The sequence below is a fragment of the Rhinopithecus bieti genome, unplaced genomic scaffold (genome assembly GCF_001698545.2).
Source record: "Rhinopithecus bieti isolate Rb0 unplaced genomic scaffold, ASM169854v2 scaffold_4816, whole genome shotgun sequence".
Taxonomy (NCBI): domain Eukaryota; kingdom Metazoa; phylum Chordata; class Mammalia; order Primates; family Cercopithecidae; genus Rhinopithecus; species Rhinopithecus bieti.
The window spans coordinates 383,897-408,707 of NW_016804543.1; the positions used below are offsets into that span (position 1 = coordinate 383,897).

The following is a 24,811-nucleotide window of genomic DNA, read 5'->3' on the forward strand; positions in this document are numbered from 1 at the left end:
CGNGGGCCGGCAGGCGGCCGCGGGGAGCGGAGCCCAGGGGGTGTGTGCGGGAGAGCGGCCGGGGGCGGGGTCTGGGGGACTGGCCGGGGCTGGGCCGCGGGGAAGCAAGCAGCAACCGGCTGATTGTTCGGCCGCGAGGTCGGCGGGACTCTTGCTGCGCGGAGGAGCAGTGCGAAACCGAAGACTGCGCGCGCGCTCGCCCTCTGCCCGCGGCCCGCGGAGAGCGAGGCGCACGGGGACCTCCTAGCGCGGGGCCGGCCGCGCCGTCCAGCCCGGGGGTCTACGGCTTTGCGCCCTGCACCGAGAGGAAGATGCCCGCCGGCAACGAGCTCGGGCTGCGGGGCTGAACGCCTGCCTTCCAGGCGCAGCGGCAGCACTGCCCTCGGCCGGTGTCTGTAGCGGCACTCGGCGTGCGCCAGGCGACGAGGAGCGCAGCCTGGGTACGCCCTGCCCGAATCGGCAGAGTTCGCAGCGAGCGCGGGCGGGCCGGCCGACCCGGATGGGCGCGGGGTTTGCGGCCCCTGCCGGGTGCTGCGGAGTGGCCCGGGCATCGGGAGCCCGCTGAGTGCCGGAGCCGCGGCCTCAGAGAGAACTTGGGGCGGGGGCCATGCCCCGGCGCGGAGTCTAGAGCCGAGCGGAGCGCCCCGCGGGCCCGCCCGCGTCTGCGGCCGTTCGGGTCCTCACAGTCCCCGCGCCCGGAGTTCGCAGCGCGCTCCAGACAAGATGGCGCGCCCGGTCCGGGGAGCGCTCGGGGCCCCGCGCCGCTCGCCTTGCCTTCTCCTTCCCTGGCTGCTGCTGCTGCTTCGGCTGGAGCCGGCGACCGCCGCGGCCGGCCCACGGGCTCCCTGCGCGGCCGCCTGCACTTGCGCTGGGGACTCGGTGGACTGCGGTGGGCGCGGGCTGGCGGCGCTGCCCGGGGACCTGCCCTCCTGGACTCGGAGCCTGTGAGTGCCGCCCTTTCTGCCCTCCTTGCACCACGGGGCTCTGTCACTTGGGGACGGGGCGGCGGGGTTCGTACTCAGGGAGGGGTGTGGACTGGGTTGTGTGTATGGAGTTGTGCGTGCTGGAAGACTGTCAGCTTGGGTTGGCGGAGGGGAGACCCTGCGTGGAGGTCCGGGGAGTAGGCGTGCGAGAGAGCCTGGAGGAGAAGAGCATGCCTGGTGAGGTCTGGAGACGAGCGAGCGTGGGTCGTAGAGGTTTGGGGTTAGTCAGCACGCGTCGTGCGGGCCGTCTGGGAGTTAGCGAGTGGGAATCTGGAGCTGAGTGTGTTTGCGGATGAGTGGGTGGGAAACGTTTGGAGCAGAGTGTGAAGAAGTCTGCGTGGGGGTCTGTGGGTGCGTTTCCTTTTCCTCTGCTGTAATCCAACTCTTTGGTGTCTGAGCTCCTTGATTTTCCAGTGGATAATGAATGAAGGTGACTCTTGGCTCCAATCTTTCGTTTACATTATTTATTAGTTGATAGTGTGTGTAGCCGTCTCCTGATCCCCAAAGACCGTGGTGGCCTGACTTGCCTTTCTGCGGGGCAGAAGGCAGTCTTCCCCCGAGGACCCCTGAGTTAGAGGGCTTTGACAGTTCCTGGCGACCTGTGAGTGCTGGGAGTTTGTCCTTTTCTGCCTGGTTGGCATACGAAACTCTGTTCCAGACCCTTCCTGTGTGTTCCCTGGGGCCCCATTGGGCTTGCTGATCCAGTGGGGTGGGGCCCACCCTCATGAGTCTCTCCTCCATAAATGGTGCAAATGAGTTTTGGAGTAATGCTGCTTCAGGAGAGGGTGCCGGAGTCTTGGCTGATTTAAGCAATTTGTTTCACCCGAAAGAGGCTCTTTTCTGTGCTGTCAGGATGTGGGCATATTTAGGACTTAGTGGGACACTTCTTACAGGAGATTTGGCAGGAAAAAAAGGCATTAGACTTCTGTAAACATGGTAGAATAGAATAGCCCTCTTTTACTTCTAAAAAAAATCTGGTCCATGAGTCAAATCCTGTTCAGTTATCGGTAATTAGCATCTCTGTAGAACTATTAGTACCTTTCCAGAAAAGGCCTAGCTTAAATAGTCCGCATTTCAGTTGAATAATTGGACATTTTTCCTAGAACATAGGAAAGGCACAGTAGTAACCTCAGGCATGACTATGGCTGTTTTAAAAGGAGAAAACTGGTGTCACAAGTTGTAACCAGCACCTGTGGCTTGATTGAAGAAAATGTGGCCTGGGTTCTGAAGGGAAAAAAAGTTAATTCCTATTAAATGTGGCTTGATTGAAGAAAATGTGGACTGGGTTCTGAAGGGGTTCTGAAGGGAAGAAAAGTTAATTCCTTTTAAATGTAAAGATCCTGTACCTCTCAAAATGGGGCACGAATCTTTAAGTTGGCCCCAGACACTGCTCCATCAACAAGTACTACAGAGTTCTGAAGATGACCAGGACCCTTTAGTTACAGTTAGATTTTCAATATCTACTTCTTCTATGGAATTTACTGAGTTAGTGAAAATCAGTGATCGTAGGGTGGAGGCAGAGCTGTGTTAAGTATTGGGAGATAGAGCCCAGTATTGTCCTTAGGTAGTATCTTATTTAGTCTGGGGTATTGTGATTTTTCCCTTATATATGGTAGGTTTTTTTTTAAATTGAATCATGTGGGCAGAATCAGATTAACTTATTAAGTGTTCACCTGTTGGAAGAGTGACTCCCAATGCCATGTGTCAGTGGCATTGTGGGGAAGGCATTTAGTTCCACAGCAGTAACTTCCCAGAGAGGACAGGGTGTCCTCTTATTTGCACTTTCCTATGGTCACAAGATCCACTTTGCCTTGCCCTTTAATTTTTGGAGCAAACATACTGGTTATTTCTTTAGGCTTTCTGTTGCCTAGGAGTGACATTTCACATGGCATAAATACCTTCAGAATTGAAGTTCTTCTCTTTTACTCACACATTTGATGATTGATAAATACCAAAGTGGGTATTTTAAGCATCAGTAGACTTTAATATACTGATTATGGTGTTGACTGATTCGATTTTAAGATACGAGCAGCGTGATTTCTGGTTAGTATGTAGCAACACAGTGAGCAGTACAAAATGGCTATCCTTTGAAAAATAGTTGTGAAATTATCTTATTTCTGATTAAGGGCAAATCAAGCAAATGTGTTCTTTTTTTCTAGACTTCAGACTTCTGAATTTAAATCATTAGTCTCGAGTCTTATTCTGGAATTTCCATAAGAGTATTTATATGGTTTATATTCCTGGCTGAGATTCAGCAAGACTTTAGGGGAGAAAGTGTCTGTATATGATATAATGAAATATCTTATAGTTTCACCAAGTTGACACGCTCTAAGCCCACAGTGTCTAGAAAATGCTTTGAGCTAGTTTATAAACCCATGAACTAGATTTACTGCAGCTAATTCAAACAACTTCAGGCTGTGGGTTTGAGATAGCAGGGGACCTGTGGCTTTATGGGACTTCTTTTTTTTTCTTTTGTAAACAGTGCATCTAATGTGGAAGTTGCTTCTAGGCCTATTATAAGAAAAGGAAAACTTTAAATAGTGGATGTCAATGCAGTGTGAATAGAAGAAACAGAATGGAGCTGATAATCGGTGAATTTCTGGGGCCTGAGGATAACTTATTCAGCACAATAGCTTATAGTTGTAGTAGTCAAGCCATAATTTGAGTCTCCCAGCCCATTACGTAGGTGAGATTGGCATGGTCCAACTAGCACATTCATAAATAGCACCAAGCCACTGCCAAGCCTTATTCCAACTTCCCAGAACCTGAGAAGAAGTTGAACTTCTTAGAACTCAGATACTTGCTTTCTTTGAAATTATTTTTGAGAGCATGGCTTCAGGAGCTATTTAAAAAGTATTAAACACAGTTTACCTTAGACTCTTACCTGTGCCATACATTTAAGCAGTGTTTAATCACAAAATGTTGCTAGTTTCAGTGTTCTAAGAGCTGAATGGTAGCCCATTGGGATTGGGATTAGGAAGGCCGGCAGGCCCCAGAGGAAGAACAAACCCTGATTTTTGTTCTCAGTGTGGAGCAAAGATGACAGAGCATTCAAATGCAAGGATATTCACAAAAGTGTATACCAAGTGTGGTTGTCCTAAGCCACATAAGATGAGTTTATTGATTTGGATCTCTTTGTACTATGTGTTTGCAATACCAAATCAGTTAGCTTAAATCTAACCTTGCCAGTTTTGGCAAAGAAGTGGTGCTTATGATTACATTAGACAATAAACACCAACTGTGGTTGCCATTGTACTTGTGAAGCAAAAAGGGCCTTTGTCTTTCAAATTTTACAGCTGTGCTAGAAGGCCCAGGTGTGCAGGGTGTTGTGAATTAAGGGTTTGGAAAATACTGCCCGTCCTGTTTATGCAAATTAAATTTAAAGTGCAGATCACCAAATTGTTGCAGAACCTAAACTGAGAGTCATGTTTTTTTTAAGTTGATTGTTGTATGGATGGTCCTGAAATATTTCCTTCTCCATATCACTTAAACTCAACAGACTTTGAACATCTTCCGATTTGTGGGACAGGGAAAGAGTTGTTTGGAATAGGGAGCATTTTAAATACAGGTTAATTGCCAAGAATACAGTCTGAAAGGTGCAAGTGCTCTTGGAGTTTCAGGGAGCTTTAGCTTGAGCTCAGAGTCCTTTTCTCTTGCAACAAGTGTCTTCCCTCTTGAGGGGGGAGAACTTGTCTGTTGCTAGCTGTCTGACAACTTTTTTTGAGTAAGGTGAGGTTTCTGGCAAATAATACTGGTTGTCGTGAGAAAAAGGTACACTGTTTAAGTCTTGCTGATATGAAATTGTGGCCATAATATCTACTTTTTGAGTACTGCTGAAGTGGGAAGTGTCCAGAGATCCCCAGCACCCAGTGTAAATTAACTCTGTATTGGCACACAATGTCCCTCTTGTCTTTAGGACATGTCAGAACTGTTCCTGCTCCGCTTTTCAAGGGACTGTTTTAAAAAGTAGTGTGTTGTCTTTTTGCATAATTATATTTGGTTACTAGATTTTACAAACTTTGGACTTTTGGACGTATCACCTGTAATTCTTGGAACCATCTTCAGAAAGATGAAGAAACGTTAAGTGTAGTGTGATGAGAGCTGGTTGCTAGTCGATGTCCTCATGTCCCATCTCCCCAGCTCTGCACCGAGCTGAAAGCTTCCCTCCCTCCAGTGTTAATTACTTTGCCTGGGTTCTCCCTGAAGCTTCCCTGAGTCCATTGGGACGGCCTCTGGCTGACCTTTCTCTCCCTCAGACACCATGATCACAATGAAAGGGCCTCTCCCGCTTCTGCAGGGGTGTCTCCTTGGTGCAAAGTCTTTTCAGCATCCTCTCTTTCAGGGTGGACAGGAATGCGGGAGAGAGCACTGGGGTTTTGTGTGACTTAACAATGCACCTGGCCCAGTGCTGTGCACCTGCTAAAGCCCTGAAGGTCGGTCTGTTAGATAGGAAAGCTGGGTGGAGGTTGTTTAAAATAGCCTATGGTTATTTAAAAAGTGGCATCCACAGGAGAGGGAAATGTAGAAGAGGGATTCATTGAATTGAAAGTTGTTATAAGCAGTAAAGAATGTTGGTTGTACCAGAGTCTTTTTTTTCTTCTTTTCCTTGTTTGTTTAAAACATAAAAGGGATTCCTCTGACCTACCCCATAGGTAGAAGGACTTTAAGTTTCAGGAGCAAGCCTAACTTTCAATTCCTTTTGAATGAGCTATGTGACATTTACTCACTGGGGACTTTCCCCTCCTCAGTGACTGCAATTTGAAACCCTGGGGTCTTTTAAAAGCGAAGGGGACTCTGGGCCTTGTTAATATTCAGAGCTGTTTACAATGGATGCAGTTTCAAAGGCTGAAGGCATTGTCTTGAGACAGGAGGGAGGAGGGGTGGGGGAAAAATTCCCAGGCAGGGAAGTGCAAATATCTAAAAATCTCCAAAGTTTACCAGCCTGTGGGAAATTTAGGGACCGTTACTGTTATTTTTTATGACTTAAGCAGGACACTGAGCCACTGGGGTTCATTCCGTGCACCTCATGGCTTCAGTTTTTGTATGTCAATTACGTGGTTATCTTTTGCTTTTGTTTCAAGTTAAAATGTGTAAATTGGTAAGAAACTCAGATCTTATCTCCTCTGCAAAGAAATAGAGGACTTTGAAGACCAGTGGTTAAAATTTTTATAGTAGTTTACCTCTGGGACTTGCATTTATGTTTTGCTCAGATAATTTAATATAGCTGCACAGTTTAGAAGAGCAGTCCTGACTGACCAATTAATTGTCCAATTGTGACTAGGACTGAGAAGTTTTTTGCTGAAGTACTTGATACATGACCGTTGTTATTAAACAGAATGAATAGATCAATAAAGATTGCAGAAAAAATTTGCAGTTTATTGATGGTCTAATTTCTAATTGAAAGTTGGCAATGTGTGTCTTTTTTTTTGTAGGGGGTGGTGGGTATGTTTGTGAACTTTTCTTACACAAAGACTTTTTGCTTTAAATATTCATATACTCTTATATATTTTGTATTTGTTATCAGTGGTTTTACCCAAGCACTTTATGCATAGTCTTTTGAAACACAAGTTATAACTTCAATCTGTTCATAGAAGTCATTCGGTTTTTTAAGCTGTTTCTCCATTTCACTGGGTTTTATACTTTTCATTTCCTGCTTTTAGTTCTTTATATCTTCTAAGTGGGCATTTGGTACCCAGCTGTCCCCTGGTCTCCATTTGGGTCATTGATTAGGGGAGAGAATGGGTGAGGATAAAGCTTTCCTCACCTTTACTATGTTAAATATGTAGGGACCCTTGCCCCTAGTGGTCACACCCAGCTCACACTCTTCATTAAAGAGTGGTAAAGAGGTTGAAAGTTAATTCTGTGGTCCATCCCTGGCACCTCCGGTCTACAGCTACATGTGTGATTTTGGGCAAACCTCTTCATGTCTAAAAAGACAGAAAAATACTCTATCTTATAGAAGTTGTGAGGACAAAGTTAGATAATGCCTGTATTTAGCTAGGTTCCTCAACAGGGATCCATCAACTTTATGATGATGCTGGAGCCCAATTTGAAGGTTAAAGACCTCAGTAGCTCCAATTTATTATCCTGTCTCACAGCCAGTCTCTCCAAGCCAGATAGATTCCTCCCTTCCTTCCTTCCTTCCTTCCTTCCTTCCTTCCTTCCTTCCTTCCTTCCTTCCCTTTCCTTTCCTTTCCTTTTCCTTTTTTTCTTTTCTTTCTCTTTCTTTCCTTTTTCTCTTTCTCCATTTCTTTCCTTTTTTTCCCCTCCCTCCCTTCCTTCCTTCCTTCCTTCCTTCCTTCCTTCCTTCCTTCCTTCCTTCCTTCCTCTCTTCCTCTTTCTTCCTTTCTTTCTCTTTCTTCCTCTCTCTCTTCCTTTCTTCTTTCGACGGGGCCTCACTCTGTTGCCCAGGCTGGAGTGCAGTGGTGCAATTAAGACTCACTGCAGCCTCAGCCTCGTGGGCTCAAGCAGTCCTCCCATCTCAGTTGCATGAGTAACTGAGACTACAAGGCTCAGGCTGCCACACTCAGCTTCCAAGCCAGATTGCTGGTGACAAAGGCTTTCCTGGAAAATGTTTACCTTTGTGCTATGAAGAAGTCTTTTGGGGTGGGAAGAAGGCAGCCTTCTCCTGTGAGTTTTGGTGATACATATGAAGCAGCCTTCTCCCATGGGTTTCTGGTGATATGTATGAAGTGCCACAAGTGAACTTCACGTACCCTTGGAAATCTTAGCCAAACAGGCAGGAAGCTGTGAACAGTTGCAACAGATTATATAATTAGCAAAAATTATTGAGGTATTTTATAAATCTATTCCAGTTGTACAAATAGTTATGTCTGTTTAGCACTATCCTTTTGGAAGGGAGGCAGGTATGGGAAGGCGGCAGGGAAGTGAGAGGCCCTTAAACTAATCATTTTATCCTATTATTTCCCAGGGTTTCATTGAAACTGAACCCTACCAAGATGCAAGTAGCACCTCTCAGTCAATAGCTTGGAAAAATGCAGGTGTGCTCTTCCAAACAGGGTTAAGTTGCAGAGGGCTGGCTGAATCCTCACTGTATCCACTTCTCGTTGGAAAACCTTGAGGGAGGAGGAGGAGGGAGGACAGGAGACAATTGTGGAGTTGTATGCAGAGAACATTTTTCATTTGTTTTGGTCTGTTTGGAATTGCATAGGAACTTTGTAGGGGACGCAGGCGGGGAACACAGGGTCATTTGAGGCATCTGGCAAGAATGCCACCTGAAAAGCCGTTTACTGTTTGCTATCACTCCTTGTGCACCTGTACCTGAGTTCCTTCCTCAGTTAATGGCCATAATTCACAGCCTTGCCCACATGAACGGCCACGATTGTTTGCGTCTTTATTACTATTTAATCTAGCATAACCGGTAAGACCCATTGTGCGAACAACCAATCTGTTCATTTTTGCAAGTCCTAATACATTTTGGTTGCCTTATGAACCAGGATGCAGGTTCTAATTACTGCTTGTTCAGTTTGTTTTGGCAAAAGGTGACGTTTAGAGGATTTAAAGAAAGCATGGCCTCTTTTTAAGTGTTTTGAATTGATTAGTTTTTGAACTTTTATGGTGCATGGATCTCTAATCTTTTATGATCTGCATTCTCAAGATCTCACATTAGGAAGAAAATGAAGGAAATGAGTGAAGGTCTCTCTTAGAAGCAGGATTAGCTGGACTTTGATAAACACATGAACATAATGCAGGGGTTTTCTTTTTTTTTTTAGCTGATTAGAAAAAACAACAACTCACAACTTTATTTTCTAAGACTCCTTTATGCAGCGTTTAACAGCTCCCCCTCCCTGTTTTGCTCCTTCCACCAATTTATAATTTGCCATTCAAATAATTTACTGCTTATCTTAGTCAAAACATACCTTGCACTGAAATTCTTTTCTTCCGAATTACCTACCTGATGATAACCTGTTAGATACAATGAGAAGGATTTAACACTTCTGAATTGGGGGATAGATAATCTTGCTGTTGTTTCAAATCTTGTAGTTCCAGTGCGCTTTTGTTTGAAAGCATTTGTCTCTCAAGCATTAGCACTTTGGGCTGGATAACAAAAAATGAACAGGCTGGGCTCTGCTTAGTGAAAACTTACAACTGATTAGGAAGCAGGCTGTTGCAGATACAGCTTCTTTTTCTTGTGAGATGATCTTAAATAGTTTTTAGAAAAAATTTTGAATTAAGGGAACATTTGATACACAGCCAGGTAGTTTAAATAAACTAACTCACTTCTGTTGCTATGGAGTGTTTTTTCTTATAATTATGGAGAAACATAAATATTACACAAGTGGACAGAATAATGTAATGAACTCTAGGTACCTGTCACTCACCTTCAACAATCATCAACTGTCTTATTTAATCTATTTCCCAATATGCTTCTGCCCTTCCATGTTATTTATTTTTTGGAAATAAAGGCATATCATTCATATACACCATGGAATACTATGCAGCCTTAAAAAAGGATGAGTTTGTGTCCTTTGTAGGGACATGGATGCAGCTGGAAACCCATCATTCTCAGCAAACTATCGCAAGAACAGAAAACCAAACACCGCATGTTCTCACTCATAGGTGGGAACTGAACAATGAGAATCACTTGGACTCAGAAAGGGGAACCATCACACACCCGGGGCCTATATGGGAGGGGGAAGGGATGGATGCATTGGGAGTTATACCTGATGTAAATGACGAGTTGATAGGTGCGGACGATTTGATGGGTGCAGCACACCAACATGGCACAAGTATACAATGTAACCAAACCTTGACATTATGCACATGTACCCTAGAACTTAATAGTAAATAATAAAAAGAAAAAAAGAAAGAAAAAAAAGGCGTATCATTTTTATCTGCAAATGTGTAGTTTTTTTTTTTTTTTTTTTAATTAACAGCTTTATTGAGGTGTAATTTATATACCATACTATTTACTGTAGGGTGGTTTTCAGAAATTGGAAGTTTTGAAAAAATTGACATTCATTTTAACTGTGTTTTTCCAAAAGGCGTTTTGGTAAGCTATATATTTACAGAATGTTTATTGGGCACATACTATGTGCACCCTAGTTTATATGTTCTCAAAATACAGATTTTTTTTTTTCTTTTGTAGGAGGTGTTTAGCAAGCTCTTTTGTGCTAGTCGTTTGCCAGAATGTGCAATTCTGATTAACCTTCCACTTTCTCCACATAGCTCTTACTTGGGAGGTTTCTACCAGGCTATTAATTGTTGATTAAAATCCATTAGTGAACAAACATAATTAGAAATGGACTAGATCATTTAAAAAGTGATGTCTCAGATACTGTTGTTTAGTAGAGGAATAATTAGCCATTGGTTGTAGTTAAGTCATGAGTCTGAATTGAGTTAACTATTGTTTACTTCGTAAGGCCTGACCCTCCAGCTGTGGCTACTTGAGGCTGCTTTAAATAGACTTAGAGGCAGCCTGTAAGAAAATCCTCAAAAAGCGAAGAACTAGGTTCCTGGAACCCTCTGTGCTTGATTTAAACTTCACACAGATTTGAAAATGCTTTCTCCAAATAGCTGCTGAAAGGTTTGTTTTATTTTATAAAAGTCCATAGTTTAATTTCTCCTCAGTCTGGTACTTTGTTGGTGAGGGGGCTCCTTTAGAATGGATTTTGTGCTAGCTGCAGCTTCATTTAGGAATCTGAATGGGAATTACTAGTCCTCCAAATTCCATTCACTTTATCCTAGTTTTTGGAGTGACTTCCATCTTCTATCTGTGAAAATCAAATTCCAGGTAGATTATGGAGTGTTCAGTGGCTTTAAAAGCTGTCCAACATGGTCAGGTTAAACTGGTGGATCTATGAAGCTTAATTAAATTTATATGATATCCGATTAGACACCATTTACAGTGGGTTCTCTGTTTAGAAAAGTGGAAGCACACTCCAGTGCATGTTTTTAAATTATGGGGCAGAAAAGCTTAGTATTGAGAGAGACGATGAAATTTAGTGCTGTTTTGCAAATTGGGAGAACACCATTCTTTCATCTGGTTTTAGCAGTGTATTGGTACCTTGACCCAGCATCATGCCTCCGCCTTAGTTTTCGTTTTATTTTTAATTAAGAAGAACTTCTCTGTGTGTCTGTGGTTTCCTCCCTCCACCTGGGCTGGTGTGAGTTTCTGGCACACAAGCTCACAGTGCTTGCAAAACTTATAAACAGTCAGAAGAGCTCGTTGCTTCCAGGAAGTGGATTGTTGATGCAATGAAGTGATGGATGCAGAGGCTGCCCCTGGAAAGGACCAGGGTTTCCTTCCATCTTGGAGGAGGGGAGATCCAGAAAACAAGCTGACATGCCCTGTAGTTATTAAGGTCTGCCTCATCCCAAATTCCTCTGATTGTTTTCTCAGATTTGGAGTCTGTGTAGGACTCTTCGCTTTGGGTGATTTGGCCTTATCCAGGGCTGTGCTTTACCCATTAGAAAAATCAGAGTCTTCTATGGAGATTTTTGGATTTTTTCACAAGGGCATTTGAAACAATACTTAGAAATGAGTAAATTATACTCAGTTCCTTACTATCTTAAAGATTGCTGACCTTATTATTTACTTGGGGGGAACTTTATGAGAAGTCTTGGTGCTCAGAACGTCTTTCTGGACAGAAAGGAGACCACGTTTTCACAGAGTTTCTTAAAGGGGTGCTTGACCAAAGAGGCATAAAAATGATTTACCTGAGAGGAAAAAATTAATTTTCTTAAAGTCATAAAAGTGGGGATGTGGTAGAATGGGAAACTAGCTCATGGCGGGGCCTTAGGAGACGGGGTTTTGTCCTAGCTCTGCCACTGATTGGCAGCATAACTTTGGGCTAGTCACTTAATTTCCTGTCTGTAAAGGGATGTATAACTTCTAAGACCTCTCATTTTTAGGTTCATGTTTGTATTCTAATTGAAGCAAAAAGGGAGTAAACTTACATTTCATTGGATGGTAAGAATTAGTAAATTGATCTGTGTCTAGGATACTTACTTAAACATTCTTTGTGTGTGTGTGTTTTTGTGTGTATGTGTGTGTGAGAGAGAGAGAGATACACACAGGGTCCCATTCTGTCACCCAGGTTGGAGTGCAGTGGCGATCCTCCCGCTTAAGTCTACCAAGTAGCTAGGACTACAGGCACTTGCCACCACACCTGGCAAGTTTTTTTTTTTTTTTTTTTTTTTTTTTCTGAGACAGAGTCTTGCTCTGTCGCCCAGGCTGGAGTACAGTGGCACAATCTCGGCTCACTGCAAGCTCTGTCTCCCAGGTTCACGCCATTCTCTTGCCTCAGCCTCCCAAGTAGCTGGGACTACAGGCATCCGCCACCACGCCTTGCTAATTTTTTGTATTTTTTTTTAGTAGAGATGGGGATTCACCATGTTAGCCAGGATGGTCTCGATCTCCTGACCTCGTGCTCCGCCTGCTTCGGCCTCCCAAAGTGCTGGGATTACAGGCATGAGCCACCGCACCCGACCATACCTGGCTAGTTTTTATTTTTTGTAAAGATGGGGTCTTGCTATGTTGCCCAAACTGGTCTTGATCTCCTGGGCTCAAGCGATCATCCTGCCTTGGCCTCCCAAAGTGCTGGGATTACAGACGTGAGCTACCATGCTGGGCCAATGTTTGCTACTTCTGAGTGAAATTCTCAGATGGATACCATAAGCAGCAAAGAGAAAAAAGGGTGTGTGCATGCAGAGTCTCAATGAGGGACCCTTTTGTGAGCCTTTAGATGTTATTGAGGAGGAGTGAATACTCAACAAAGAAAGGGGTGCTTTCCTTCATTTTACCTCCTTTTCCCTCTGGCCCAAAGAAAACTGTGGAGGTTGGTGCAGATCCACTTTAGATCTTTGATTTAGCTTTTAAGAACTTACATAAAATTTAAAAGAAAACAGGAAAATAAATTACAGGCATGTTTTCCCAAAGGGATTTTCTCAGGGCCACTGCAGGCAGCATCTTTCTCAGGCAGTCCTTCAATGAATACTTGCGATAAGTAAAGTTGTAAGTGATGCTGAGAAACTGCCTTAAGGACTGGATGGGCCGCCTGTCACATTCTATAGTCACGGCCACAGGAAGGGCAGCTACTCACTGCACTGCCTGTTCTTTCTGGGCCAGCTTGCCATCCCTTTTACCGGGGAGATCTTTCGTGTATCCCTTTCAAGGTGGAAACTCAGCCAGTTAACGTATACAGCCTAGTGGCTTCTTTTTTTTTTTTTTTTTTTTTTTTTTGAGACGGAGTCTCACTCTATCGCCCAGGTTGGAGTGCAGTGGTGTGATCTCAGCTCACTGCAACCTCGGCCTTCCCGGCTCAAGTGATTCTCTTGCCTCAGCCTCCCAAATAGCTGGGATTACAGGCGCCTGCCACCAAGCCAGACTAATTTTTTGTTTGTTTGTATTTTTAGTAGAGACAGGGTTTTACCATGTTGACCAGGGTGGTTTTGAACTCATGACTGACCTCAAGTGATCCACCCATCTCAGCCTCCCAAAGTGCTAAGATTACAGGCGTGAGCCCCCGCACCCGGCTGCGGCTTCTTTTTCTAATTTTGAAGTCTGACTCCATTTTTGGCCAAATTCATATTAAATTTGCATTGGTTACCTCTTAGTTACACATAGTTTTTGAAAATCTTGACCATTATGACAGTAATTGGACTCTTTAAAATATTTACAGAGAATCTAGAAGCTTTTATTTTCTTTGTTCTGGATGTCCACTTTTCCTCCACGTGGAATTTGTTAGTGCCTTCAGTGGAAATTCTTGGGCTTTTCTCTTCCTTCCGCTCATTCTTTATCATGTAAATTTTCTTTTCTTTTTTTTTTGAGACGGAGTCTCCGTCTGTTGCCCAGGCTAGAGTGCAGTGGCCAGATCTCAGCTCACTGCAAGCTCCGCCTCCCGGATTCACACCATTCTTCTCCCTCAGCCTCCCGAGTAGCTGGGACTACAAGCGCCCGCCACCTCGCCCTGCTAGTTTTTTTGTATTTTTTTTTTTAGTAGAGACGGGGTTTCACCATGTTAGCCAGGATGGTCTCGATCTCCTGACCTCGTGATCTGCCCTTCTCGGCCTCCCAAAGTGCTGGGATTACAGGCTTGAGCCACCACGCCCGGCCTGAGCCACCGCGCCCGGCCATAAATCTTCATAAAATGAAACTTCAGATTAAAAATTTTTTTATTTTTATTTTTTTCGGAACAAATTCTTGGAATTTGGAGTTTTGTTTGGGGATACAGCTAAAATGCAATGAAGTTAGAGGAAAAATTAGTGGTTTGGAAATTCTTGACAGAAGTTTAACAACAATTTAGGGACCACTTTAGGAATAGAGTGTCCAAAAAACTAGACTTTACAAAAAAAATTCTCCCTTTAAGACCCAAAGATGACCTTTTTCCATTGTGCTTTCTGAGCTTAAAACAGGCCAAATGATCTATCTTCCCACCCTTCCTCGAGCCCCGTGTGTCAGTGTCACACACTCTCCCTGTTATTCACTTGGTCTCGTTCTGGTGAATTTATTGTTTACATCTTGTCCTCTCCCGGAGGAATCTCTGAGTCTATCTGATTAGGTAACTTTTCACACATCCCTCTGTGTGTGTGTGTGTGTGTGTTTCTCTCCACTTAGAGTTGAAAGCATCAGGGATCATTCAATTTCATGTACCTAGGAATCCCTTGATAATTATTTGTTTATTGCCTTACCACTTTGTCTTGGAGCTTGGTACATTCTTTCAGGGCAGAACGGATCCCCCAGTTTCATTGTTTCTCTAAGGGGTTCTGAGGTTTACCCCTGAAGTGTAATTGTTCCTGATTAGCCTGTGTGGAGGACTTCATAGGAGTGTTTTTGGAATTTAAATATAAGGAGTAAAAGGCCATTTTCTTTGTACTAAGGGTCTGTTTTCCCCTCTGGAGCCAACGGCTAAATGCAGAGGCTTTCTTGAATTGCTGTTGCTTCTTGCAGTGTGGCCTCTCAATGAGAAGTCATAGCTTGTGGTTTGTCTGATTTTATATGTCAGAATTTTTGGAGAGAATATTTGACCTAAAACAAAAATTATGGATAGTCCTCTCTTCCTTTCCCATTTCTCCTTATTTTTTACTTTCTGCTTGAGAACCACTTCAAAGAATCAGATGTGTTGGTGCCAGACGCCGTGGAGTTATTGTTAGAAGAATTTGGAAATATAATTGAAAACAAACTTTGTTGAGCAAAGCAGATCTAGGCGAGTTCTTACTTTGAGGGTGAAGGGAATTCCAAGTTTTTCCTCTATTTGGAGCTGATGTCTCAGAACACTTGTTCTGTGAGATGAATCATCTGTGAATTCTACATCTGGGAGTTATATATTGGGAAATGGCATTCTTTTTAAACGTAGAAGAAACACAAAAGTTTAAAGTTACAGTGTAGTTGGAAAATTCTAGTCAGAGTTTAAAATATTAGCATTGAGATGAAATTGGCAGAGTGATTGGACATGAGTCTGTGATACCTAAAATAGACATGTCCATACATGGAAAACAATATGATAGCCACACTTACTTACTGGGACCCTTTTCCTTTGTTTTGAGACATTTTAAAAAAGTCATAAACATCAGCTATTCAGGATCATTAGTTGAGTCAGCTGTGACATGAGAATCAGAATTTATTTAAGCATTTGTCTTGAGCTCATTTAATAAGTTCAGGTGCCTTGCTCACCAGTGAAAAGCCCAGGGCAGTGCAGTATTTCAGGGTCTTCAGGGGAGGATGATATTGTGTCCTTGTCTTCTCAGAGTCCTGCATTCCAGGCATCTAGTTATGAGGGGCCATGATTGTGGGGATGCAGCAGCCATGCTGTTCATGAGGCGTGGTGGTTAAGAGGCAGCTCTGGGGCCTGGCTGCCTGGGTGACCTTGGCAATTTACTCCACTTCAGTTTCCTTTTCTGTAAAATGGGAGTAATTGCAGTGCCGACTTCCCTGAGCTTGTTATGAGGGAAAAAAAAGAAATTATTTAACACAGGGCCTACCATACAAACGGAAGCTTGAGGAAGGTTAGCTATAACATTATTATTATAACTATCACAATAATAGCTGTGTACATTTCTGCAGCAGGATATATCTGTGTTAACTAATCACCACCATCTTAACTCGATGAAAAATATTGTCTCTGTTGTATACATGAGGCTGAGAGTAGTTGAATGACTTGCTTAGCATCTAGCAGTTGCCAGAGTTAGAATTCAGACCTGCATGTACATATTTAGAAGAAAATATGGTAGGACTAGGACTGCCTTCTTTCTTGCCTCCCTTTGACGTCTCTGAATTGCTGGAGGCCAGCGATTGGTCTTTGGTGACTTGAAGCACCTAGTGTAGTTCTGGCTGTACAGCTGGTGCTCCATACGTGGTGTCTTGAATGTGATCTGGAAGAGTGTGTTTCTTTGTTGGTAGGCGTGTGTGTCAGATCCATTTTTGGTTTGCCTCTTTGGTAAAGGGGATGGTAACATGCACATATGTTTTGCCATCTGTTGTTTATTGTTTCTGTTAGGTTGTGGTTTGTGTTCCTGTTCCATGTTGCTTTGGTTTCTGGAGCAACTGTGAATATTATATGCTTGGGGATCAAAAAAAGTAAACTATTTATAAACAGTAAAGTATCCTTGGGTTTGGAAAGTGTTTTTCTCAAATGCATGTATATTTGTTGGCTTTATTATCATCTTACTGATGTATCGTTAGATAATTTGCAGATTGAGACACATCTAAAAGATGGGCGAGTCATGGTCCAGCCTTGTGTAACCAGCTCACAGAGAGCCTTGGTGATAAGGCCCTGGTGTTAACGCGGACCCGAGTGGTGTATTTTTAACTCAAGAACATATAAACGGTTTAGCCTGCTGATGGAGTTTATGCACCGCCTGAAATCTTTGGCATGCCTTCGATTTGTGGTGCTGTAAGATGTACGTAGTCCTGGGAGAGTGCTGTGGCCACCAGTGACCCACTGCCCCCACCGTTTGTTCAAAAGAGAAGGAATGTAGCAGCAAGATGGAAGGAGAAAAGTGGAATTTATCAATTATTTCATATGATAATTTTTCCTTTTTTTTTTTTTAAGACAGTGTCTCAATCTGTCACTCAGGCTGGAGTACAGTGGTGCTATCTCAACTCACTGCAACCTTTGCCTCGCAGGTTCAAGCAATTTTCCCACCTCAGCCTCCTGAGTAGCTGAGGCTACAGGTGTGCATCACCATGCCTGGTTAAGTTTTGTATTTTTCGTGGGTAGAGACAGGGTTTCATCATGTTGCCTAGGCTGGTCTCGAACCTGGGCTCAAGCAATTGCCGGCCTCGGCCTCCCAAAATGCTGGGATTATAGGTGTGAGCCACCACGCCTGGCCTGTAGGATAAATTTTATGTTAAACTTTTTCTGTCATTACTATTTCACTTTGTTATGCAGACTTTAGCAGGAGGAGAGAGCTTTTTACTCACATCTGTTTGCAACCCCTTGCCCCCAGCTGTAGAGGTCTTTGCAGCGTCACAAATTGGAGCACGTGAATCCCGCTGCTTAAAGCTGTTACTGTCCACCTGCCTTTCATCGCACTTCTTACCTGGCTCCACCTGCCCCGGCCACCAGGTGGGGCTTTTTTTTTTAGACTTTTTAAATACCACCATGTCCCATGTCCCTCAACCATCATTTCCTCTGTCTGGAGAACGGTTCTTCCCTCTTTGCCTTGCAGATTTCTATTCATTTGTCTTAAACGTTTCTCCCAATAGAAACCATGGCTGACGTTCCCTTTAAGTTAGATTCCCATCGTGAGGATTTTGCAGTGCTATGTACAGAAGTTTTGTGTGACTGTTTGATTCGTTTCTGACACCCCCATTAGTCTATAAGCTCCCTGAATGCAGGGACTGGCTTTGTTTCCAATCCACTGTTGTATTCCCAGAATCTAGCATGAAGCCTGTGACACATTAAATGCTCATGACAGGTATCAGTGTAGATATAGATAGTGGCATTCATTTTATAGAGTCCTATACGTCCTATGGAAATACCTCTGCCAGATAGAAGAATTTAGACCTCCCAGGCTTCATCTGTGTATTTCCTGAATATACCTTGCTGGTTTGGTAGCTTCCTATACCCCTCACCACCCTCTACCGAAGTCTCTTAAGTGTTGAGAAACTTAGAAGAATGGAAAGGAAGAAGAAACAAATAGAACCGAAGTTGAAAAGACGACAGGCTGTTTACCTGCCACATTTAGAATAGGCGATCTTTTTGGTCCTTCTGAATTTTGGAAAAGTCCCATATGCAAGAATTGTCACTGAAGTGGCGTTGTAGTTTAAGCAGTGCACGTGAACTGTACCCACATGGGGTCCTCGGTTGCTGCATCTCTGCTGGATCACTGGTGGCTGTCCTTGGCAGGTGGGCCAGGCTCAGCCACTCTCCTCCGTGTTGCATTTGGCGAGGGAGCCCGTGGTGCCCTTCCCAGCTGTTGACATGGTCTCTCATCTGCTCTTTTGCTGGAGCCACGTTTTAGAGCCTCCTTTTCCCGAGTTGACACTGCAGGGGAGGGTGGCTTCTTCCATAGACCGAGGCTGTCTAGACACCCTTCCCCTTGTGGTTATTCTGCTCAGTTTATGCTGAGCCCTCGCCAGGCAGCTGGTTTTGGTTGCTTGAGCTCTTACTTTGCTCAGGCCTCTGCTTTGACAAAAAGGATGACCAGGCCAAGGTAGCTTTTCTCCCTCTTTGCTGCTGGCAGAGAGAAAGGCTGCCTTCCTTGACCAGAGGGAGCTGTAAGAACACTAAGGACAGGTTACCCTGCCCTCTGTGGACCCAGCCCAAGTAACAACGTAAATTGATAGAAGCTTCTATGGCAGGAGACTTCAGGCAGATACACTTCTAAATCTGGGCGTTTTTAGCGTGGATCTCAGATGTGAGACATTGGCCCCCACCCCATCCTCAGACACGCATGGTCTCCATCCATGGCAGAGAGAGCACTGCTAACATAGCTCGCGGAGCTCCTCTCTGGGCAGTCTCCCAGGCGTGCTAGCAAGGGGCATTGGAAGCTGTGTTCTGCCTGATGAACTCGGCCTCACACGTTTCTTTTAATGGCTATCGAGATCTTGGACTGTGATGCCTTTTGTCCCCAGTGAGCTGGAATAGTCTAGGCAGATTACTCTCTTCATGGCCATACAGGGGGGTGCTGGAGGGGGTGCTATTGATCTCTTAGCCTAGTTACTATGTCTTTATTACTTTTGATTTTCTGGTGACAAATGTTAGGCATTTATTGAATAAAGAAGATAGTGTAAAAGAAAAACAACTGATTTCATTATCCAGTGATAAATATTATCACTTTGGTGTATAAATTTCCAGTAATGTCTGAGGTTGAATATCTATTTCAGTTATATTTTAAAGACTCAATGTCTTGAATATTTTCCCTGACTTTAAACAGTTTTTAAAATGTGCCTTAATATTTATTGTGTAATGAATTATTACAAAACTTACTTGAAACTCGTAAAGTTTCTCTGATACTGGGCATTTAGGCTTTTTCCTAAGCTTTGATAGACATCCTTATGCATAAATGTCTAGCCATTTATTTCCTTAGGATAAGTTACCCAATTCAAATAGCCCTGGGTATGCAGATTCTTAATATTTCAGGTACCACCGCCCCAAGAAAGAGGCTTCCAACTTACGTGTAAACTTTTGCTTGTCCCACACCCTCACAAACGTTAAATGCTGTTTATTTCTGTAATCATGTACCAGTTTAATGGATGGAAATTGCCTCGGATTATTTTAATCTGCATTTCTTTGGATGGTGAGGCTGAAGACCTTCCCAGATATTTCCTTTTTGAGTTTCCTTCCTTTTTGGATGCTCAGCCCAGTGAATCATCTGCTGTCCTCCACTGTGGACTTCGGGCTTGAGCACAGTACATCTCTCTGGTACTAGAGAAGCTGTGTTTCTGAGAGAGCACAGGTGTGATTGGATAGAAAACTGTGCTCCCAACAGCATGTCACACGCTTTGACTCTGAACCAGGATATGTTTTGTGGTTCCTCTTTTTTTTCTTTTTTTTTTTTTTCTTTTTGAGACCGAGTCTCGCGTTCCGCTCGCGCCCAGCGCTCCAGATCGCAGTGGCCGCAGATCCTTCACAAAAGCGAGAAGACAACACACACCAATAATAACACCACGACATTCCCCTGCTCAGAACTCCCAGAAAGTAGCGAGACATACAGCGACCCGCCCATCGACCCGAACCTAGTTTTTTTGTAATTTTATTATGATCAGAACAGATTATCACACAATTTAACATATAGATCCTACGTGATCAACAACACAAACAAACTCGGCTCAACCAAAGTGCCTGGTATTACAGCTATGAACCAAACGCCCGCCAACGTTATACTGGAGGGGACTGTGCCAGTGGCTCTGTGGATCCCGTACTGCTGCAGCCCACTGCAGAGCCAGCCTGCCTGTGCCCAGGCTGCCCTGTCTGTGGCCTGGTACCTGCAGCTGGTAGGAATCAGCGCAGATTAGCATGGCTGAGAACCTTTCAGGAACAGCTTCCAGCAAATGGAAATTATTTTAAAACAAATTGATGTGGTTTTTCTGTCAAACCTACTTGGAGCATAAACAAGGTTGAATTATAAGCTGCTTCCCTTCTGCAAGCGAGCCCATGTTTAGAATGTGGCTTTCAGCAAAGTAAACATGGTCTCGAAAGTGAGTTGTCATTGTGTGCATGTGATTTGAAAAGTAAAAGTAGTGGCACTGAACTAACTTTCTCACAGATAACTGTGATAGAGTTTTAGACGTTCCTTCTCATTTATTTGTCTTCCTGCCACAAAGATCACTACTTCCTGTAAAGGTTTTGAAGGTAAGGAGTAATTTGGTATTGAAAGGATTAAGGGAAAGAAATGCCAGGTCAGTTTCTGTGGTGACAGAAGCATTTTAATTTTGCCCCTTTGCCATGGGGAATATAAAAAACATCTTGTGAAATACTTAACTCTTTGTGCATGCGTGTGTGTGTGTGTGTGTGTTTGTGTGTGTACATACACCCTCTGGTCTGTGCATCTTTGAATTCTCTGCCAATTTCCAGGTGGTTCCCCCACCCTAGGGACAATGTCGGCTTTATTAAATTGGGCACAGCCTCCCTAGAAGGTGAAACAATGCTTTTAATGTTCTGATTATATATTAATGAACAACCAGGCCAAGGGGCACTTGCCAAAAAAGCTACAAAGTGAGAAAGCCACCAATATCAGAGTGAACTTTGCACTCTGCAAGTGTGAATGATGTTGGGTGAAAGAGTTTATGGCACAAGGGTAGCAACTGGAATCTCTTTGATGTTGTGTAGCATCCTGGCCCCATTAGACTTTGGGCCTTCCCGTTTAACTGCATCTTTGCTGGCGAGGGCAGTGCTGAGGTGTGGTTTGAAATGTAGAGGGACCTCAGCCACAGAGGACTGGCATACCTGTGCTGGGTCAGGGGGACCGCTGGCCATTTATTCTGTTTTCAATCAACTTCAACAAATATTAATCTAACACAAGCATATAGTCTCACACCCCCACCCTCCCAGCTTTTACTCTGGAGGGACTTTCCAGAAATAAATAGCATGCTATTATTCTCAAATCCGCCTGCCCCAACCACAGAAAAGGGTTAGATCTTAATCTTAATCTAACTAATTTATTTTCTCCCAATTGTGGTGACATTTCCTCCTGCCTTCTGGCTTGGTCTTAATTTTTGAATGACTGGCCACTGGGAGCCCTGCTTTCCACAGCCTTATTAAATAATTTCTCAAAGGAAGAAAAGAAATTCTCTTTCAAAATGCCAAGAATTTGTTTTCTGCAGGAGGGTAAACTCTAGTTGAGGTTTTCTGCATCTGATGGATTAGTGGACAGAGCATGGGAGAGCGTATAGGACAATTTGGGAAGCAGAAAGAAGCTGACGTTCTTTCTAGGTGTTCTTTTGGGTGTTCATTTATCTCCCAGCACATAGAGGAGCAGTTATTTCTGCATTTCTTTGGTATAGAAGTAGTTAGGTGGCATTTTCAGTCTGAATTCTGACAGCCTGCTAAGGTGGGCAACAGGACTTTATTTTTTTTAAATAGCTTTATTGAGATGTGATTCAAATACCACAAAACTCATCCTTTTAAATGATAGGATTCTGGGTTTTTAGTACATTCATGGAGTTGTGCAACTACTAATCTAGAACATTTTCATCACCCCAGAATAGAACTCTGTACCCATTAGCACTCCCTGCCTATCCTTCCTTCCTCCCATCCCCTGACAACATCTATTTTCTATCTCTATGGATTTGTCTGTTCTGGACAATTGACATAAACAGAATCATGCAATATGTGGCCTTTTCTTTTACTTAATTACTTAGCACAGTGTTTTCATGATTCGTCCATATTATAGCAGGTATCAGTACTTAATTAATTTTTATGGCTGCAGAATGCTCCCATCATGAGGAGAGACCGTATTTTCTGTACCAGTTCATTAGCTGGTGGACACTTTGTTTATTTCCACTTTTTGGCTGTAATGAACAATGCTGCTGTGAACATTTGTGCATAAGTTTTTGTGGTGAATGTATGTTTTCACTTGAGTGTATACCTTGGGCATATACCGAGGAGTGGAATTACTGGGTCATGTAGCAATTCTATGTTTGACTTTTTGAGGAACTGCTAGACTGTTTTGTGGAGAGGCTGTGTGCACCACATGGCACTTCCACCAGCAGGGTATGAAGGTTCCCATTTCTGCACTACCTCCCCAGCACTTGTCATTATCTGTCTTTTTTAATTTTAGCCATCCTTGTGGGTGTGTTGTGGTATCTCGTGGTTTTGATTTGCATTTCCCTAATGACTAATGACACCGACCATCTTTTCATATGCTTATTGACCATTTGTATATCTTCTTTGGAGAAATGTCTGTTCAGTTTCTTTACCTGTATTTTAATTGAGTCCTTTGTCTTTTTATTGCTCAGTGGTAAGCAGAGCATGTTTAGAAAGAACAATTTCAAACAGCTTGGGGTATTCCCCTGGTTGGTAGTGCACTTTTCTTTATCTTCCTCAGGCAAGAAGAGGTTTTATCTTTAAGACTTCTAAGATCTTCAGGTAGAAGTGTAATGCACAGTACTTGCCTGATAACTCACCCCTCTTTTTGAAATCTCAAGGGAAAAAGAAAATGTGGCAGGAAAGAGCAGTGGTTTTCCTTGCAGTGAATCCAGACTACAGACACTCTAGGGGAGCTTATTACATAGTGTCCCTAGGAGAATGGGAGAATTTGCTCTCCTGTAACCTAAGGAAATTGACTGTGCATATGCATTTATGGAAGAGCCTGACTGTTTTCTCTGCATTTCCTCTGTTCCAGGGCAGGTCTGCCTTTGCCGATGGAGCTTTGCTGCTATAAATTAGACAGAAGTGCAGTATTGAGGCTGTCCAAGTGCAGGCAGGGTAATTGCTCTGGACAGGTTTACAATAGGGAGGTGTGAAGTGCTTGGTAGAGACCAGAAGCTGGGGGAAGGGAGGACGTATTGAACTTGGGCGGCTGCAGGGTGGTGGGCTGACAGAGCTAATTGAAAACTATAGCCCTAGTGGCTTTTAATGGGAAAGGGAGCCGAGGCCTGTAGTGGTTTCCTTTAGAGCAAGAAACCAGAAGGAAAATGGCTCTTTGAGCTACTCAGGGAGTTAGTACTAAATCTCTGCAGGCCTGGTGTAGAGGGTCAGGTTTTCTGAGTTTTGTTTTTAATTTCCTACTCCTTAGTCCCATTCTAGATGAACTGACAGGAGGGTGGTGGTGAGCTTGAGAAAAGGCCTGTGGGGACATACTGAAAAAAAAGCTGACCCCCACAGTGGAGACCCTCGGAGATCCATGAGTTAGGGGGATGGTCAGCGGGCTGAACTGTCTGGACAAGTGAGATAATAATGACATTGTAGTCTCTGTTAGTCCTCTAGTCAGAGTTTATGGTGCCAGGACCTGGGAATCTGCATTGTGAACAGCTGTTGGAGGAAGTTGCTGTGGAGTCTTAAATGTGAGGGCAGACTCCCTGAAGGCAGAGCCTACCTTATTGACCTGTGTGGCCCTCCTGGCACACAGCAAGTGCATAATAAACACCTGTGTGCTTATTTCCAAACTAACTGTGAGTTACCGTTGGATTTTCTTCCTTGATAGTATCTATCCGGGACACTGCTTTCTCATGTCCCTGAAGCTCCTGCCCACACACACCTGTCGAGATAATCATGGGTTGGCTGTCTACACATCTGCGCTTTTGAGTTAACTGTTATTTTCTGCCCCATTGGGGTTAACTGGTTACCTTTTCAGGACCACCTGCATGCACTGAAATTAGTTGTGTATTAAAAACAAAAACATAGAACCAAAAACCGGATTTGTCTCCATTTATTTCCAATTCCATGGTAGCAACTTCCAGAAAGTTCTTTCAAAGGCGGGAAATAAAAGGTGTGGAGATGGTGGAGGTGATAGGATTTTCCTTGAGTTGTGCCATGGTTAATGTGTAACCTCTTTAACAAGACTTACGTAGATATTGATGTGGCCTTGAAGCCATTGCAGGCCTACAAACCCAGGCTGTGTGTCGTGTGTTTGTAGCAAGTCCATGGCTTTGCAGCTAACTCATACCCCCGAGGTTTAATTTTCTTTGGTTGAAACAACAACCAACATCTGTTTGGTAATCCGCCTGTCCTACAGCAGGCCACTCCTATCCTGTAGTGCGTCACTCAAATAGTTGCTGGAGAAGGGTTTATTAGATCACCTCCCCTCCTTTCCCTGCTTCTTCCCCCGTAGGTGTGTCCCCAACACACCTATGCATGATTTTACATTTCTGGCTCTGATGATAACATCTTTAAAAATGAGAGAATGAACTTAAGTGAGATGAAGGAAGAAAGGTGGAGAGGATGAGGTTTGAGGTGAGAGGGGATTGGGCCCTCCTTTTT

The 24,811-nt window shown here is 43.7% G+C and overlaps 1 protein-coding gene across 2 annotated transcripts in view; it reads left to right on the forward strand.

Annotated features, from left to right (window-relative positions):
• Positions 1–198: 198 nt before the first annotated feature.
• Positions 199–24,811, forward strand: part of LRIG1 (leucine rich repeats and immunoglobulin like domains 1) — a 128,105-nt gene continuing 103,492 nt past the window's right edge. Inside the window, exon 1 of one of the 2 annotated variants that reach the window (XM_017869081.1) lies at positions 199–944. In XM_017869081.1, the coding sequence (XP_017724570.1) occupies positions 724–944 (221 nt within the window). In that variant the 5' untranslated portion in view covers positions 199–723. The remainder of the gene's footprint in view (positions 945–24,811) is intronic. The other variant, XM_017869082.1, reaches the window with a different exon arrangement.